At 45.2% G+C, this 19,277-nt stretch overlaps 1 protein-coding gene across 1 annotated transcript in view; it reads left to right on the forward strand.

The window, feature by feature from the left end:
* The window catches only part of VWA5B1 (von Willebrand factor A domain containing 5B1), a 1,692,038-nt gene that overhangs the window by 1,202,020 nt on the left and 470,741 nt on the right, over window positions 1-19,277 (forward strand). Inside the window, exon 14 of the mRNA XM_069610372.1 lies at window positions 5,447-5,637. Within this exon, the coding sequence (XP_069466473.1) occupies window positions 5,447-5,637 (191 nt within the window). The remainder of the gene's footprint in view (window positions 1-5,446; window positions 5,638-19,277) is intronic.

The raw sequence follows: 19,277 nt of genomic DNA on the forward strand, positions 1-19,277 counted from the left end.
ATGCTGACCCCACAGATGCCAATAAACATCTGACACAACTAGAATAAAGGTGGATACACCGCCTAGACACTGCCATAAACGGCCTCAATATCATGCTGGAGTGGAACCACTTTACACCAGCATGATAACACCTTGACCACATTTCGGCTCAAGCTAGCATATATACTACAAAACACAGTGGGAGTCATTACAACCCAGGCGCTAATTGCGCCAACTTTACCACCATGGTGTAAACTACGTTTACACCATGGTGGATGGCGGATTTACCGCCCCATTCCAAGGTGAGTGGGGCGGTAAATCCCCATTTCCCATTTTCCCTTCCCCATTCCCATTTTTGCCCCATAGGGCATAATGGGAGTGGGGAAGGCGCTAATTACGCCACCGTAAATTACGGTGGCGTAATTAGCATCATGGCAGGTTAGCGCCATGGATTTTAACGGCTGCTAAAAGCAGCCGTTAAAATCAGAATAGGCGTTAAGGGTTAACGACGGCGTTAACCCTTAACGCCTGGGTCGTAATGAGGCCCAGTACCACTTCTCCTATAGCTGCTTTTTTCTATTTGTTCATGATATATGACTATGTGCTTCATAAAACTTGCTCTTATTTTAGGGATTACTTTTTGAAGCAACATAATAACACCTTGACCATTCCTCTGCTAAAGCAAGCACCCACACTATACAACACAGAATCACGCCTGTTGTAATTGCTTTTTACAACATGCCTATTATGCACGATTTTATGTTTCCAAAAATTGCTCCTGTATTTAAGAACAGTGCTTTCGAACCCACACTAGCACAGCGACATGCTTTGAGCTCTACACAATGCCAATATATTTATGGAATTTTGACCCTCACCTGTCTGGGACACAAGAGTTTCTTCCAACACAGCCTAGCCTATGAAGCCCCTATTTCACTGTATAACGCTTTATTCAATGGCTTAAGTGAAATGCTTTCATTCAGTGATATATGGCATTTTCCCATTTCTAATGGTTGAGTGACACACTTTTCATTTGACAACCTATCGGGTCGTTTCCCATTAACATACGACTGCCAGGTACCAACCTAGGCCTCCCCGTGTTTGTGTACACCCAGACTTGTCCCCACCAGCACTTGACACCCAATGTCAGCACTTACCCCTGCCCTTGCCACCAGCTGGCCCTACTTCTACTATTGTTATTTATTCTATTACCCCATGTACTGCACTGTCCCCACCCCCTCACACTCTGCACTTTTCCTCTCTCCCCTTCCCCTGCACTTGCGCGATCTGAATGACACTTGGCCTAGTAGGATCGCTGTCTCTGTCTTCTCTCTGTTCCCCTTTCCTTGTCGCGTCGCGCCTTGAAACACGTGTGTATAGGCGCGTTATAAATGCCATTAGGAATTCTTTCTTTCTTCATACCAATGGGGGCACAGTAAGAGAGATGGAGCACGAGAAAGCAGGCGTAAAAGAATTGTTGGCCATTGCTCCAGCATTTGCTTCTAAAACATATTAATATGAGGTACATTACACAAGACATAGGAAACTCCTCACACGATGTAGATTGGGTCAACTTACAATGACTACTTTACATGAAATATTGTAAAAAAGAGAAATGTCAGATATATTGTATACCTATGCCTAGGAGTCCTGTAAAGCCACAGCACACTTTCTATTATTTTGCTCATTGTATAAAGAAGAAAGACAACGACCTTATACACCAACAACGTTTTATATTTCTTGATTTAAACGACATTGTAACCCTTGAAATGTTCACTTAGCATTCCCATTGGAGAATCTGTGGGCTGTACAATCCAGCATAACCCCCAGATTGCTTTGTATAGACAACAGATCTTTCACAATGCTACATTCCAAGGTTAACAGCAGCACATAGCCATTTCCTTGTGACTACCAAGCAAGATTTATGTACCCCCTTCGGGCGATTTCGACGGTATGGGCCTACACACCTCATTAGACACTCTACTAAACATTGAGATTGAACATTGAAGAGTTGATGCTTGTCTTCGAGTCTGTGAATACTGAGCTTTCAAATGAGGTGAGTAGCTTTATTCACAGCTGTGATAATCAATTTCGCTGCAATAATGTTGTTTAGGGTGCCACAGTCCTTATATCGCTTACATCTCTTATTGTTTTTTGCTCCACTTTTTCAGTGGGCCAGACTTTAATGCAATCCCTTCCTTTCTTTTGGGGATTTTTTTTTTTAATTCCCATGCTTCCATTTTACTACTGTTAAATGTAATTCTATGTTACAGAGCTTTAATGGTAAATGAACGTAAAGTGGTCCTATAGGGTGCAACTTCTGCCATTTTGGTGGCATCTTGCGGTAGGGCTGTCGAAGGAAAGGTTGAAAGGGAGAAAGATATTAGTGGGAGGAGATTAAGAGGCAAGTGTGGATCCTGTGTACCTGTTTTCTGTGTGCCAGTCTGTTTCTAAGTGGTTGTTGATGATAGTGGCTGGGTTTAATATTATGTATGCAGAGGGGAGCCATTCATGTTGGTGACCTGCTTGACTCTGTACCAGTGAGGGCCTTTCAGGAGAGTGGGTGGTCAGGAGAATGGCAGGTGTGCGTGTTTGGAAGGAAAGTTGAATATGCAGGGTCGGCGCCACTGTGAGTAAATGGTATAGGGCAATAAAATTGCGGCAAAAATGTCACGGTAAAAAAAATTGCAGCAAAAATGCTGTGGTTTGACCCAGTAAAGGTGTACCCCATTATACCATTTAAGGGGAGCGGAGGTTGCAGGGGTGTCCCCTGCTCCCCTTAAATGGTATAAGGGGTCCGGGGATGGCTGGGATGTCCCCTGCATCCTTTACAGTATTTTGGCGGCAAAACCACAGCATTTTTGCTGTGATATTTTGTATTCACAGCCATTTTTGCTGCGATTTTAAGACATGGAACCTATTCGTGTTGGTGACCTGCTTGACTCTGTACCAGTGAGAGCCTTTCAGGAGAGTGGGTGGTCAGGAGAATGGCAGGTGTGCGTGTATGGAAGGAAAGTTGGATGTGCAGGGTCGGCTCCACTGTGAGTAAATGGTGTCGGGTAATAAAATCGCGGCAAAAATGTTGGCGGAAAAAAAATGGTGGCAAAAATGCTGTGGTTTGACCCGGTAAAGGTGTACCCCATTATACAATTTAAGGGGAGCGGAGGTTGCGGGGGTGTCCCCCACTCCCCTTAAATGGTATAATGGGTCTGGGGGTTGCGGGGGTGTCCCCCCATCCTTTACAGGATTTTGGCGGCAAAACCACTGCATTTTTGCCACGATATTTTGTATTCACGGCTATTTTTGCCACGATTTTAAGACATGGAACCGAGTAAATGCGATGCGGTGAGGGGGACAGGTGTTCAGCTGGTGTGTGTGGTGAGCTGGGTGTGTAGTGGAAGATGGGGAAGAAGAAGAGGTGAGCAGGAGAAGGGATTCTAGATTGAGGATATTTATCTGGGCAAAGGGGGCTTTGCTGCCCTGGTTTATTCTTGTGGTGATAATTGGGATCATTAGCTTTCAACAGTTATTGTTTGCCCGGCCCAGGCCAGAATTTGTGGAGGTGTTGATTACCTGTGTCCCCAATGGAGGATGTGTGGGTGATTCAAACCCCACTGGCTCTAGGCATCAGAGCAATTATAATAATGCTGTTGCAATAGAAGAAAGGACTTGGAAAGTCCATGTCCATTGTGGAGGACACCAAGGGAATGTTGACCTGATTACGACACTCTGCAATGTGCATTCAAGAGTCCTTGTTTTCCTTGGATAAGTCAGACCTGAGCTAAAGGGATGGCCTTGTGGTCCGGTGTACGTTATTAGGGCCAATGGGGAGACTGACCAGATTGAGCACAACCTCAGGTGTAAGGATATCTGTGCAGTTGACTCCAAAGGGTGGTCTTGGCCTCCCATGTCCCTTTGAAGGTGTGAGAAGAAGAGAGCCCCAACCTGATTGCGTCCGGACACCAGACATGAGATATTGGTACCGTTTATATGATTCTGGACTGGTGAAACGCATGGTTTTTGGGGGGTTTCCTGTAGGTCACGCGGTCTTGAAAGGTCTAGATTCAGCTGGTGCTGGATTTTCATTACTTAGGTTCCAGGACAGAGAAGGAGGCTTCTCCCTGGCATTTTGTGTTGAAACGTCATATGGTTAATAGGAAACACACAGGTTTGGCAGGACAAGTCAAAGTCCACAGCGCTTGTACACTGAAGAAATTAGAGAAGCACTAAAGCTGCAGGTGGCTGAGGGGTGTGGGAGCACTGCCAGATGCCACCCACAGTTAAGAACCTCACTGAACACAGACAGTTCTCGGGCTTACTTTCATGTCATTCAGTTCAGCAGCATTGCACAGATTTCCGCAATTGCGAAGCAGTGAGAGAGTGCATCTGGCACTGGCCACGATATACTTAATTGGTTAGGCTAGCTCTTGAAACTTTCAGCCTCAGATGAAGAGTTGGTGATGACTCGAAACACTTTTCAGGCTACTTCATTATTAAACTCATTGGACTCAGGAGAAATCCCTCCTTCCTTGAATTACTTGGAACACCTGTCACTATTGCATTGTTCAGCGCAGTGAGACTGAGAACTGTCTATGTTCATTGTCATATGGTTAATAGACTGGCGTTGTTGGATAGAAGCATTCTGGCAGGTGTGTGTGGGACGAACTTCTCCATGGTGGTTTCAGGTCCGCTGCCAATGAAGGCATGGGGACAATGCACAGGGTGAAATCAAGATACAATCAAGGACATGCCAATCAGTAGACAATTGTTTTAGCAGTATTTGGCTCTAGATTTCTAGATTATTTGTGTTGTTTGTCTCTTCACAAGATCAAGCAAAGCGTCAGAATCCTCACAGCCTCTAATCGCCCTGCTTTCACCTGTTCCTGCATGTGTTTACTAAACCTAATTCAATAGTGCTTTCTATTTGAAATAGGACATGACTTGCTCTTGTTGGGTTCACTTGTTTCAGTTCTTTCCAGACTATGATCTTATCCTCATGCCATATCAATTCACAGTGCTAGGCCTTCATCACTTGCCCACTGATGCCCAAGAGTTACCATTGTCAAAGTTAGAGGCCATTGCTTCTCTTTTGATCTGTTTGACTACGTGGTGGAGAGGGCAACTCCTGTGATCCTGCCATTGATGTTCTTCCATTCGCCACAAGATAAGTAACTGACTGGGATCCTGCTTGTCTTTTATTGTCAAATAGACTGTCATTAGGGTACAGGAGAGTTTAACCGGTGTTGACAGCCTTGTCTCATTGCCCCAAAGTATTGGATGCATTAGGAAGGCAAATATGTGTCTCAATACACACACTCCTCAAAGGAGTAGAGTTTCTTGAATTATTCTGTGTTATTTAGCCTCCTGCTCTCCCCCTGCTCATCTAAGTGTGACAGGAACAGGCTGAGTGCTACTGTGAATATGTAGCTACTTCTTGTCGTGCGCCCTAACCATGACTTTCACTCTTCAGGCCAAGACCCCACATCGCCATCAAGACGGAGAGCTTACAGCGCCAATCAGATTGCCGACCATGAACCCGTGGAGAGGGTTCACACCTCCAGTGACCCCACAGCTGCTGTAGGGAAGAGCAGCCTCAGAAGAGCCCAAATGCAGGATCTTCTGGGCCCCAGCAGTCCTGACCCCTGGCACACAGACCTGCAGGTAGGTCCTGAGGTGTACGATACCTGGGCACTAATAAAACATTGGCATTCCTGCTTCTTATTGCCTTTACATTACTTCCCTTCATTTCACATTCCTTTTCTTTCCTGTGGCCCATGCTTCTGTCCCTCCAAACCTTCCAATCAGAAATAATAGTTCTACAGTGAAGGGGCAAATCTCTATGTCGCTGCTGGTGATATCTTGTTATTGTCTTTGTAATCCAAACACACAATAGTCGAAATATATATCATCCTGCGATTAAGTTATGAACTGAATTTGGTCGCGATGTTGTATCTTTCTTGCATGGCTCTTAGTCAGCTATACATGCCAAGGATTTATTATCATCGGTGTGCACTAGCTAAGGGAACATGGCCTCTCTAACCCGCCAACCAAACTCACTTCCTTCTAACCACAGTGACACACACTTTCCATGAGGCCACCACACTACCCGGCCACACGTTTATCCAACATTATTAACTTACATAGCAAACCACACACCACAGTGGAGCCATGAACATCACAACCTCCAACTGTAAATTGATGTCAGATACAGTGCAGTGAAAGTCATGCTACTCTCCCCCACGCAGGAGAGAGCAGTGAAAGCCAACCTACTCTACCTCATCCAGTAGAGTGCTGTTGAAACCATCACCCTCTTTCCCAACCAAGAAAGAGGGAGTAGAGGAAGCCATTCACATCTCATATCCACAGGAGAAGGCAGTGTAAGCCCTCGCCACAACCCCCACCACCATCACCAAAGGGCAAGCTGTGGAAGACATCCTGCACTCTCCGGTCCTAAATGATCAGCGCTAGTCTTATTAGTGACTAACTGTATACCCAAAGTCTCCGTCAAATGCATTTTTCATGTATTGGTCTTAATATTAGTCACAATCATGATTGACCCACTGTGTTTCTTTATCACTTTTAGTTTTGGGATGTTATTAATCTTTAATATTAGATGAACGATTTATTTTTGCTATTGTGTTGAATTGTTATGCACTTTAAAGAGGTGAGAACCCTGAAACAAAGTTTGAAGAAGAAGAGAATAAAGAGCAGTACGAGACCTTTTGGAGCACCAAGAGGCCATGGAAATAACAGTTGTTGCAGTGTACACGATCCAGCAGCATAAGATACTATGTTCCTGGCTGCCAAAGTCTCTGAACCCCAACAGATGCCAAGATCCAGCAGCATAAGATACTATGTTCCTGGCTGCCAACGCCTCTGAACACCAACAGATGCCCAGTTTCTGCAGAACCGTTAATAGTTCTTAATTGCTGGTTAGGCACTTTTTGGAAAAGTAATTTTTGAGATCTTTATGTGAAAGTGGTCTGAGTCCAGGCGCAGAGAGACAGGAAGTGGTTTTCATATCTTTAAGGCACATTCAGAGAAGGATTGCTGGAGTTCCTGTTCCTCTTGGTTCAGAATACTACATAATGGGCATGTGTTGCCTTGAACGGTCAGAGTTTTTTCCTGGCTGCCTGTGGAGTTGGTGGGCATATCCTTGAAGATTTGCAAGGCAGCATTTAAGAGAATATTTAGAGGTTTCAAGATCACAGCAATCTGATCTAGCAGCCTAACAGCCCGCTGCTTGCCAAACCGTTTTGAAAGGCGCATGCAAGTGTGGTTATGGGGACAACATTTTGCAGGGCATTGCTGTTGCCAACCATATCCATAATTGATTAATTGAGATATTTGTATAGCGCTTGTTTCACGAACTGAATCGAATCACATTGCGGATGTTAGATCTGAGAGCATAGCGCAATCGATTCACTATTACCTATTAGTTCTTCTCTAATAGGTAATAGTTCTCTATTTAAACAGGTGGGTTTTTATTTTTTTCTGAAAAACTGGCAGAATCTCCGTACTCCTCAAGTCAAGAGGGAGGATATTCCAAAGCTTTGGGCTGAAAACAGACAGACTACATTCTCCTCTGGATACGCATTGGGTGGGTGGAACCATTAACAAGTGCTTATCTCTTGACCTCAGTGATCAAGTTGTTTGGTAGCATTGTATCTTTATTCAAGCATTTAAATATTATGCATCCTGTTTTAATTTTATTCGATCTTCCACCATCAACCAGCGGAGGGATTGACGCAGGGCTGATATCGGGATTTACTTTCTTACTCCAAATACCAATAGGACTGCTGTGTTTTGTGCCCTTTGCAGAGGGTGGATTTGTTTGGCAGGCACCCCCATCAGTAGACTATTTCAATAGTCCAATTTGGAGTTTATTAGAGCACCCACTACTGCAGCATGATCTTTTTTTTGGGACGTAGGGAAGAGCCTGATGGAGCAACCTAAGAGTGTAAAAGGATCCTCAAACTTTTGCTGTCACCTGACCTTCTCAGCCCAGATTACTCTGCCATATGCATCCCAGATTAATGATCTTGGATGCATATTTCAATTCCGATCCCAAGAACACTGGCGCCCGAGAGCACCTTTTTTAATCAATTAGCTGTTTTGGGGCCAAACAAGATTACTTCCATCTTATTCGGATTAAGTTGGATCCAGTTAGTAGACATCCAAGCTTCAAATTCATTTAGGCAGTTATTCACCTGTGCAGAGGATTGTCAACATTATTTAGTCTGATGAACACCTGCGTGCCATCTGCGTATGACTGAAATCTGATGTTTTGTCTTGTCAGTGTATCCATAATAGGGAATAGGTAAAGATTGAAAAGCGTCGGTGACAGAGATGATCCCTGCGGGATTCGCTGAGAGAAAGCTCCCCAGTTTCACCCATTGTTGTCGACCTAACAAGAATGAACTAAACCATTTTAGGGCACTTCCTGACACCATTCCTACTTTCCTCAGGCGTTCAGTATGAGTGTTGTGGTCCACAGTATCGAAGGCCATGGATAAATCTAGCATTTCAAGGAGAGATAATTCTCCTTGGTCTCCTGCCTGTAATAGCTTGTCCCATACCAGTACCAGGGCAGTTTCCGTGCCATATGTCAGACGAAACCCTGGTTGCAAAGGGTCCAGGTTGCCTTCTCTCTCCACAAATCTCTGGAGTTGTACTGTGACCACCTTTTCTAATTTTTTTCTGGCCATGGAAGGCTTGCCACTGGGCTGTGATTTTGAAGGTTGGCTTTTTTCAGCAATGGCGTAGTGATAGATATTTTAAGTTCATCTGGGACTACTCCGTGCCTCAGAGACATATTTACAAAATGTGTCATAAATGGTGTCATATCTGATGCTAATCGCTTAGCCACACTTGCTGGAAGGGGAAAAAGCAGGTCATTTGTCAATTGTGGAGCCTCCGGGAGGTGATGTATGACTTCCTCTGTAGCTAAATCAAAGGTAAAAAGCATACCATCACTCTCTACCTTGGGTCCAACATCTAAATCCTTGCATGTCTCCCTTACTTCTACTTCTCTTCCCTGTGCAAGATTTCCCTGTATAGCCTCGATCTTATCCAGGAATAAATCGTTAAATGCATTATTTGCCTGTTCTACTGAATGCTCCTTCCCACAATGCATACTCTTTTCACCAATAAAATTTGAGATAACCCGGAAAAATTCTTGTGGCTGATTGGCTGCAGCATCTGTCTTGCCACGAAGAAAGTCTGCTTTAACTTGAAAGATTGCTATTTTGTATTTGGTTAGCATATCTTTAGCTTTATTAAGACTTCCCGGGGTTCTTTTTTTCCTCCATTTTCAATCCATTTCCCTGCATGCTCTCTTCAATTTGAGTACCTTAGAGGTAAACCATGGTTTAGAGACCTTTGTTGGTGCTCTAACTCTGAGTGGTTCATTTTTGATTACATAATATATGATAATGAATGCCTGCACCACTGAATGTGCAGAAGACCCCCTTTATGGGCAGGCACCTTTTAGGTTTGGCTATTAGGTGGCGCTAGAGCACCACTTATTAGCTGGAACTATTGCATGGGAGTATGGCTAGGAAGCCAATGGGATGTGAGGAGGGACACACATCTTATGTGCCCACCCTTTGACTTCCCATGGTCATGCTAATCTCTATGGTCATTCTCACTCACGCTATGCCTCTCTCCACCCAAAACACATCCTCCTGTGATCTCTTTGAGCTCGCTCTATCAAGAAATAACATCAAACTTTGACCTGCCACTGTTATTTCTTAGCAGTATCATGAGAGGTAATGGCTTAATTGAAGCTGTAAATGCACTACAAGGGTAACGAAAATGTCTTAACCGAATGTGCCTACTACCACTTAATTTATAAGCAAAATGTGTGTCCATGCACTAGATTCCCAGACCCCCTTTTTTTGCATACATTAACTTTGGGTTTCACCCTAAGTTAACAGGGCAATCCAGACGTGGACCCCTTGCTCACTGTTCTTAGAGAGGCAACAGTTTCACCTCACTGATGATGCCCAACAAGGCTGAAACACGTGTATGGGGTTACTGATGGTACTCTTGTTCAGAGGAGAATTGCCTAGCATTTCGGCGGTGGACTGCCCCTGGGCAGGACAAAGGCTGATATGCTAGGAAATTTCTTCTTTGTGAAAAGGACAGTGAACTAAAGACTTGGTAGAGTCTCTCCCAGGGGTTATTCACCCAAGAACAGGTCATTGGGCTGTGTTCGTGCTGGTAGAGAGATTCCCAGACCCCCCTTTTTTTGCATACATTAACTTTGGGTTTCACCCTAAGTTAACAGGGCAATCCAGAGGTGGACCCATTGCTCACTGTTCTTAGAGAGGCAACAGTTTCACCTCACTGATGATGCCCAACAAGGCTGAAACACGTGTATGGGGTTACTGATGGTACTCTTGTTCAGAGGAGAATTGCCTAGCATTTCGGCGCTGGACTGCCCCTGGGCAGGACAAAGGCTGATATGCAGGGAAATTTCTTCTTTGTGAAAAGGACAGTGAGCTAAAGACTTGGTAGAGTCTCTCCCAGGGGTTATTCACCCAAGAACAGGTCATTGGGCTGTGTTCGTGCTGGTAGAGAGATTCCCAGACCCCCCTTTTTTTGCATACATTAACTTTGGGTTTCACCCTAAGTTAACAGGGCAATCCAGACGTGGACCCCTTGCTCACTGTTCTTAGAGAGGCAACAGTTTCACCTCACTGATGATGCCCAACAAGGCTGAAACACGTGTATGGGGTTACTGATGGTACTCTTGTTCAGAGGAGAATTGCCTAGCATTTCGGCGCTGGACTGCCCCTGGGCAGGACAAAGGCTGATATGCGGGGAAATTTCTTCTTTGTGAAAAGGACAGTGAGCTAAAGACTTGGTAGAGTCTCTCCCAGGGGTTATTCACCCAAGAACAGGTCATTGGGCTGTGTTCGTGCTGGTAGAGAGATTCCCAGACCCCCCTTTTTTTGCATGCACTAAATTCCTATTACAAACAAACACTGACAAATCAAACTATGTGTCATGACCCGGCGAAATTGCCCCTTCTGGACCTCATGGTCATTGTCATGAAGGGCTTGTACTCCTTGTTCCTCCCAACATGGCGGTACCAAGCTCCGTGCTACGCACTAGCTTTCACATCGTGGCACTTACTATAAATTCGTCACGCCCCTGCGGGTCCGCGCGTCTCAACGCTATCTTCGGTAGTGACCCGACGTGTGTTTGCTCTCTATTTGGTTTCCTTGATCCTCTTACTTCCTTCCTTGCCTTTTATCCTGTTCCTGGATTTCCCCCCTACTTACTTGTTCATCGCTAATCCTGGATACCCTGGAACCACGAACTTCCCGGAACTCTGAACGCGTCCTGCAACCTGACGAGGCTCGGGCGAGCCTATTCAAGACCCGAACCATCCACAGGAAGAGTCCTGCGGCCGAACAAGGGAGATCCCGATCACAGGTGAGACGGGGGGGAGATTTACGACAGTTTGAGATGCCAAACGATCAATACGGATTCTACCATGGAGAATGCTATTCAGGACCTGATGCGCGGAATGCAAGAACTTTCCACAGAGATGCAGAATTTAAAAGCCGAGAATGCGGCGCTAAGACAGCTTGTCTTGTCACGTGACTCCGCGAACAAGGACAACGTATTATTGGGAGGAGTGATTGATAAGTACGACGGTTCAACAAAGACCTTACGTGGATTCCTGGATTCTTGTTTGGTACATTTTACCTTCAAGCCCTACTATTTCTCAACTCCTAGGGCTAAGGTGCGCTTCATAATATCGCATCTTTCCGGTAATGCCCTTACATGGGCCACTCCTTTATTCAATTCAGGGGATGCTCTCCTGGATGATTATGAAGGGTTCATCACGGAACTCAAGACCATGTTCGAACGACCAGAGCTGGTCCACGGTGCTCAAGAGAAGTTACTTGACGTCCAACAAGGATCCCAAGACATGTTGACCTATGTTACCAGATTAAAACAGCTAGCCAAAGAGGCAGGCTGGCCCCTGGAAGCCAGTTTTACCTTGTTTCGCAGAGGTCTAAATGAAGAGATTAAGGACGAGCTAGCCAGGGTGGCACGTCCTAGTTCATTGCAGGCCCTCCTGGACTTGTCTATGCAAATAGACTTCAGAATCCAAGAAAGAAAGGCCGAAAAGAAAAAGAATAAAGTATCAATTCAAAGAAACTCCCCAGAGAATACTACAAGGACAGAATCTGCCAAGAATCCGAGCACAGATTCTGAACCCATGCAACTTGGAGCCTTTTGTGGACCAATTTCCCCGCAGGAAAGGTTAAGAAGGATACACACAGGCTTATGCATGTATTGTGCCTCAGATAAACATCTAGTTAAAGAGTGTCCTCTGGCTCCTCCCCGACGCTCAGGAAACGCCAGCTCCCGATCCTAAATGGAGCAAGGTTTTGGGAGAGCGATGTTTGCTCCACATCAATTCCATCTGTGAACTCTCCTGCACAAAACAAATTGGTGATATTACAAGCCTTTATATCGCCATCCAAGGACAAGGTCTACCCCATACTGGCCTTGGTGGATTGCGGAGCAATGGGAGTCTTCATTGATCAAGATTGGGTCAGAAGTCATAACATTCCATAGGAAGCAAGAAGTTTTTCACAGCCAGTGGAAGCAATTGACGGAAGACCTCTTTCCTCAGGACCCATAAGTCTGCAAACAAGGGAGATCCATCTTTCCATAAATCATCATCAAGAAAAAATTGTGTTTGACATTATAAAATCAGCTCATTACCCCTTGGTTCTGGGCATGCCCTGGTTACAAAGGCACAATCCATATATTAACTGGACGGCCGGATCCTTATTTCTGGGCTCGGAGTTCTGTATGAACCATTGTTTAAACCTGGATACCTCAGTCACAGCTCCAATAAGTCTACCAAGGTGTCCAGAGACACCACTCATGGATTCCAATATTGTACAAGTTCCAGAGATCTATCAAGGGTATGCTGATGTATTCTCTACTGCCATCGTTCAAGCCTTACCACCACACAGACCCGAAGACTGTGCCATAGATACTGAACCCTCAGCAGTGATTCCCTTTGGCAGGATGTTTATCCTTTCAGAACCCGAAAAGAGAGCCCTCCGGGAATACCTAGACACTAATCTTGAGAACGACACCATAAGACCTTCAAAATCACCAGCTGGTGCTTCATTGTTCTTCGTTCCAAAAAAGGATAACAAAGAGCTTAGACCTTGCCTGGACTATCGGGGCCTTAATCAATACACCCTGAAAGACAGATACCCACTACCCCTGATCTCGGATATCCTTGAAGCTGTGAGAGGTGCAGTGATATTCACGAAACTGGATCTCCGAGGTGCTTCCCATTTGATCCGTATCCGGGAAGGAGACGAATGGAAAACAGCCTTTAGAACACCCTTTGGTCACTTTGAATACCTAGTCATGCCCTTTGGTCTGACTAATGCTCCTGCAGTCTTCCAGCGTTTTATGGAAAGGGTATTCTCTGACATGTTATTTCTCAATGTTATCGTCTACTTGGATGACATATTGATCTTCTCTAAGGATTCCTTGAAACATGAAGAACATGTAAAAGCAGTACTTCAACGTCTCCGTGAAAATCAACTCTTAGCCAAACCAGAAAAATGTTTGTTTCATGTTACATCAGTTCACTATCTGGGATTTGTCCTTAGATCAGAAGGAATTAGTATGGACCCTTCAAAGGTGAAGGCCATAATGGCTTGGCCCGCCCCAACATCTGTTAAGCAAATACAATCCTTCCTGGGGCTTGCCAACTTCTACCGGAAATTCATTCCCACCTTTTCCGGGATTGTTCAACCCATTGGTAATCTCCTGAAGAAAGACGTTCCATTTAACTGGTCTATACCACAAGACAAGGCATTCCAACGCTTGAAAGAAGAATTCACTCAGGCCCCCATCCTGGCCCAACCTGACATAAATCGTCCTTTTCTAGTGGAAACTGATGCCTCCAATTACGCCATAGGAGCAGTTTTAAAACAAGAATCCGATGATAAGTTGGAACATCCAATTGCTTATCTTTCACGGACCCTGACCACCAGCGAGACTCACTACTCAGTTCTGGAGAAGGAGTTATTGGACATTCGTCATGCCTTCACTGAATGGAGACATCTACTCCTGGGTGCTAAATATCCAGTTCAAGTCCGTACTGATCATCGAAATCTTCAGGTCCTACAATCCATGGAGTGCAGGAACAGTAGACAAGCTTGATGGGCCTACTTCTTTGCTCAATATCAATTTCAAATTTCACATGTTCCTGGATCGCAAAACATGATTGTCGATGCCCTTTCTCGGCGTCCCGACTACGTTCCCTTGGAGGATAAGATCTATCCTAAAATGTTTCCACCCACAATCTTTGTAACTCAAGCGATCAATCTCCTGGAAGAAATCCGAGTACAGACTCAATTATCTCAACTCTGGAAGGACACATCCGAGAAAAATCCCTGGCGTCTGACAATCAAGGAAGGATATTTATTCAAGAGCAATTCAGTGGTCATTCCGACAAAAGAACTTCAACAGAAGGTAATGAATCTATGCCATGATACTCTTCACTCTGGCCATCGAGGAGTAACCAACACCTTCCGTCTTATACAAAGACAGTTCTGGTGGCCAGGGATGAAGTCCAGTGTAGTTCAATACATCAAGACCTGTGCTATTTGTAGTCAGAACAAATACGATAATCAGAGGCCGGCGGGTCTGCTTCTACAACCTACGTTGCCAACCAGACCCTGGGAAGTTATTGCCACTGACTTCATTGTTGAATTACCACCTTCCCGAGGATATACAACCATCATGGTAACCATTGACTTGTTCACTCATCTAGCTCATTTTACACCATTGTATAAACTACCATCTTCCTTAGAACTTGCTGGAATTTTCCTGGAACATATTTTTCGTCTTCATGGCCTTCCTTCCAAGATTATTTCGGATCGGGGACCTCAGTATATTTCACAATTCTGGAAACATCTCTGTCGTGTTCTAGGAATCCAACGTGCCCTTTCTTCAGGCTATCATCCACAAAGCAATGGGGCAACGGAACAAGTAAATCAAACCCTGGAACAATATCTTCGTTGTTTTGCCACCAAGGTTCAAGACGATTAGTCTCTCCTTATACCTTTAGCCGAATTCTCCTACAATAACTCAGATCATTCAGCTCTCAAGATCAGCCCTTTCTATTGCAGTCAAGGTTATCATCCATCTGTTTTACCATCAGTTCTTCCAGAATCTACTCCGGTACCTACCCTTGACTCTTGGATTCAGACGCTGATCGACTTACAAAGAGAGGCCAAGGATCAGTTAGAACAGGCCCAGACTTGAACCAAAAGATATGCGGACTCTAAGAGAAGACCATCACCTTCCTATTCAGTTGGCGATCAAGTCTGGTTAGCCTCGAAAATGTTACCTCGACATCTACGACCGAACAAATTAGCTCCTCGCTATTATGGTCCATTTTCTATAAAGGAGATCATCAATCCTGTCTCCTTCCGGCTTAAGCTCCCGGATTCCTGGAAGAAGATACATCCCGTCTTCATACTTCCCTGTTGAAACCCTGCGTTAGTTCTACTCGAAAACCCTTCAAACCCACACCTGTTGTTGTGAACGACCAGTTGGAATATGAGGTGTCCAGGATATGTGATTCCAGGTATAGGAGGGGTCGACTACAATATCTAGTCGAGTGGAAAGGCTACCCCCCTAGCGAGAGAACATGGGAACCAGTTTCTAATTTAAAGACCCCTCGTTTGCTCAGAAGATTCCATCTTTTTCACCCAGGCAAGCCTGGAGGAACCAGTCTTCGGAGGGGGCATGCTGTCATGACCCGGCAAAATTGCCCCTTCTGGACCTCATGGTCATTGTCACGAAGGGCTTGTACTCCTTGTTCCTCCCAACATGGCCGTACCAAGCTCTGTGCTACGCACAAGCTTTCACGTTGTGGCACGTACTATAAGTTGGTCATGCCCCTGCGGGTCCGCACGTCTCAACGCTATCTTCGGTAGTGACCCGATGTGTGTTTGCTCTCTACATTGGTTTCCTTGATCCTCTTACTTCCTTCCTTGCCTTTTATCCTGTTCCTGGATTTCCCCACCTACTTACTCGTTCATCGCTAATCCTGGATACCCTGGAACCATGAACTTCCCGGAACTCTGAACGCGTCCTGCAACCTGACGAGGCTGGGGCGAGCCTATTCAAGACCCGAACCATCCACAGGAAGAGTCCTGCGGCCGAACAAGGGAGATCCCGATCACAGGTGAGACGGGGGGAGATTTACAACACTATGTGGATTAAGCTGGGTATTGGAAACACCTTTGCCAGTCCTTGCAATCAAATGCCAACGAAGCCACACCATTTTACAGGTGCTACCATCTTATAGCCAAGTAGTTCCATTTTGGCAGCGCCTAGCAAATGCTTATCCAATGCCTACATAAAAGCCAAAATAGTTTGCTTTGCAAACATTATGCGCTAACGCTGTAGTTGCTACTAATGAGGCAGTGTGTGCAGACTATTATATCACGCACCATGTCCAGGGATTTCCCCATTGAAATGAATGTAGCATATACCCTGTTTACTGCTTGGGCAGTTAGCTGTGTCTGGAAGGGGAGATGGCAAGGATGCTGGCAGTGGAAATTGCCATTTCACTGGGAAATTCGTCTCCGAATGGATTTTATTTGTGTAACATGGACAGCATTTGCACTGAAAAGGGCACACCCTTCAGACATGTGCAAAGAACAAATTGAAGAGTGCAATAGTCCAAAGACTCCTTCTGCACGTGCACATTGGAAAAAGGCCAAATGCATCAAGTCAAATGAGGCAGCCTTGCAAAAAGTCACACGGAACCACTTAAAGAATGTTTGCAGATTCTCAAGGGGGAGGTGGGAGGGCATTAACTACCATCAACGCCTCCATTGACTTACACCAGGAAATGCTTAAGGCAACTTTGTATTTTCTACATTTTTCACCCCAAATATTTGTGTGATTCTTATTTAGCAGAATCCATGTATTTGTGTATAGGACATCTATTGTATGTTCTCCACTTCTTCTCTGAATTGCAATTGTGAGCCTAGAATTCTGCAGCCTCTCTGGCCGATTTTGTCTTGGAGATTCGCATATAAAAAACCTGGAAAATCGGAGAACATGCCAACATTTATAATCTTCGGCTAATGGCGTTCAGAGCGGATGTGGTACTGCAAAAGGACAGCACCCTTTGTTGCAAAAGAGGTTTTACACATTCTTGTCACGCACGAAAATAATCTGTAACCCCTGGCCCATTTAGGATCCGCCTATTTTGGGTTAGGAACGCTGTCTGAAAGGGAAAAATGAAATTACACCCACAGCGGCTGCTTGACTGTTTGTTTGCTCTACGTGTCGGTGTTTATTTACCGTGCAATGTAGCTTGCTTGACACCAGGCCCCACCCTTATGCGCAGGGGAGCCTGCAGAATCTTGCCTCTGTGGGATGATGGACAGCTGACCCCTGCAGTGACCAGCTGTAGTGGATTATGTTTCTGAACAGGAATGGTTTTTTAAGGAGAAAATAATGTTTATGGCGGTTGAGAATGAAAGACAAGCTGCAAGAGGCCGTGTGTACTACCTGCTGGACGGCTGCTTCCTCTGGCAACCCCCGAGGGCTTGAGAACCAGGGGGGCGGTGTTGTGGAGTGGGTGAAGTGGACACAGGTGAGCGCTGATGCACTGTGAGGGACGAGACTGGGACTGCATGAGCGGAGCAACCCGGGTGAAGAGGGTGGCAGCAGCCCGGGAATGGAGCGGCCAGGTGGCGGCAGAGGATCAGAGCTTCACCCGCCCCCCGGTAAGACACAGCCAGGTCAGGTGCAAGGGAGCACCGATGGACACCTGTGTTTGGAGCAGTTTCCCCTCCAGGTAGTTAGGAGCCTTGTGAACATGGTAAACCTGTGCAGCGGCATGGCACTGCCAGCCATAAGGAGTTCCCCGTTTGGAGTCCCTGCCCACCTAGGGGGTGCAGTGGCATCACTAGAAATCAGTATTAGAGGGGGCAAACCAGGGGGCACAAATACAACAAGGGGGGGGCAGGTGTTGACACAACAAATAATGGCAGGCTAACCAGACATACCGTGTTTTGCCGGGACTGTCCAGGAATTGGGCCCTCTGTTCCCATCGCCCAAGAGATTTTTTACTTTAAAAACCCTATACCGAAAAGCAAGGTGACAGTCCCGAGTTTTTGCGTAAAGGGAGGGTGACAATGTCACGAGTAACAATTATAAACTAAATTAACATCATGACACTATCAGAATTCTGCCATCAAGAGACCGGCTTAGAAACAAATAAACAGTAAGGCCTGTAAAATCATTTAGAGCACAAGTCCTTTTTGATTAACATGAAGACATTCATGCACAAACCACAAAACTTACAATATATACTATATATTATTGATATAGAGGGGCAGTGCTGAAAATAGTGTGAATAGTGTGGAGTGGGGGCGTGTTGAGGTTGTTGGGGCAGGGGCTGGCCTGAGTGAGTGGGTGGGGATCCTTTTTGTATTGTTGGCTGTCTCGGTTTTTCATCTTGAAAATCTGGTCACACTAAATAAGGGTCAACAGGACAATACCTATATTTTACCAAGCTGGTTAAAGAAACGTGACATTAAACATGTAGGGTTAGGGCAATAAAGTTTTGCTTCAAGCTAATAAACATCCTAAAACTTTAACTAATTTTCAACAGTTGCAAAAATGCCCTAATCACTCAGCAAGAGACTGCATTCTTTTAACTCCAGCAGACAACGCTCCCAGCACAGCTTCAAATAATGTGTTGTTAGAGGTGGTATTTTACAGAGAGACATCTTTTGCAGCTCAGCTTTAAATAATAGCCAGTCAATGTATAGCAGAAGAGATATCACTCATGCCTCTGTATCAAATGATAGCCAAGGGCAGTCTGTTTAACAGATGCAATATCCCATATAAGCACCAAGTACAGGGCAAAAGGCGAAAACTGCTCCCTTGGTTCTTTAATGGTGGCAGGCATCTCACTTTGCACCTAAGAATTGGACTGGGGTGCTCGACCCAGCCCTTTAAGACATGTTAGCAATACTTTGGGATGGATGGGGATGCAGAAGATACTCAAACATCAATAACCAAACTAGCTCAGGAAGTTGGCAAATCAAAGCTGTTTTATTTGCAATTCTCTAAACCAGGGAGTTACAACGGACATCAACGGATGTTTGAGCGTAGTCTCTCAACAAATCTTATAAAAAAGCATCTTCTATAGTAAAAACTCATCATAGCTGATGTCATCCTATGTGGCAAACTACAAAAAATTG

The sequence above is a fragment of the Ambystoma mexicanum genome, chromosome 8, assembly GCF_040938575.1.
Source record: "Ambystoma mexicanum isolate Mex_15411 chromosome 8, UKY_AmexF1_1, whole genome shotgun sequence".
Classification (NCBI taxonomy): Eukaryota; Metazoa; Chordata; class Amphibia; order Caudata; family Ambystomatidae; genus Ambystoma; species Ambystoma mexicanum.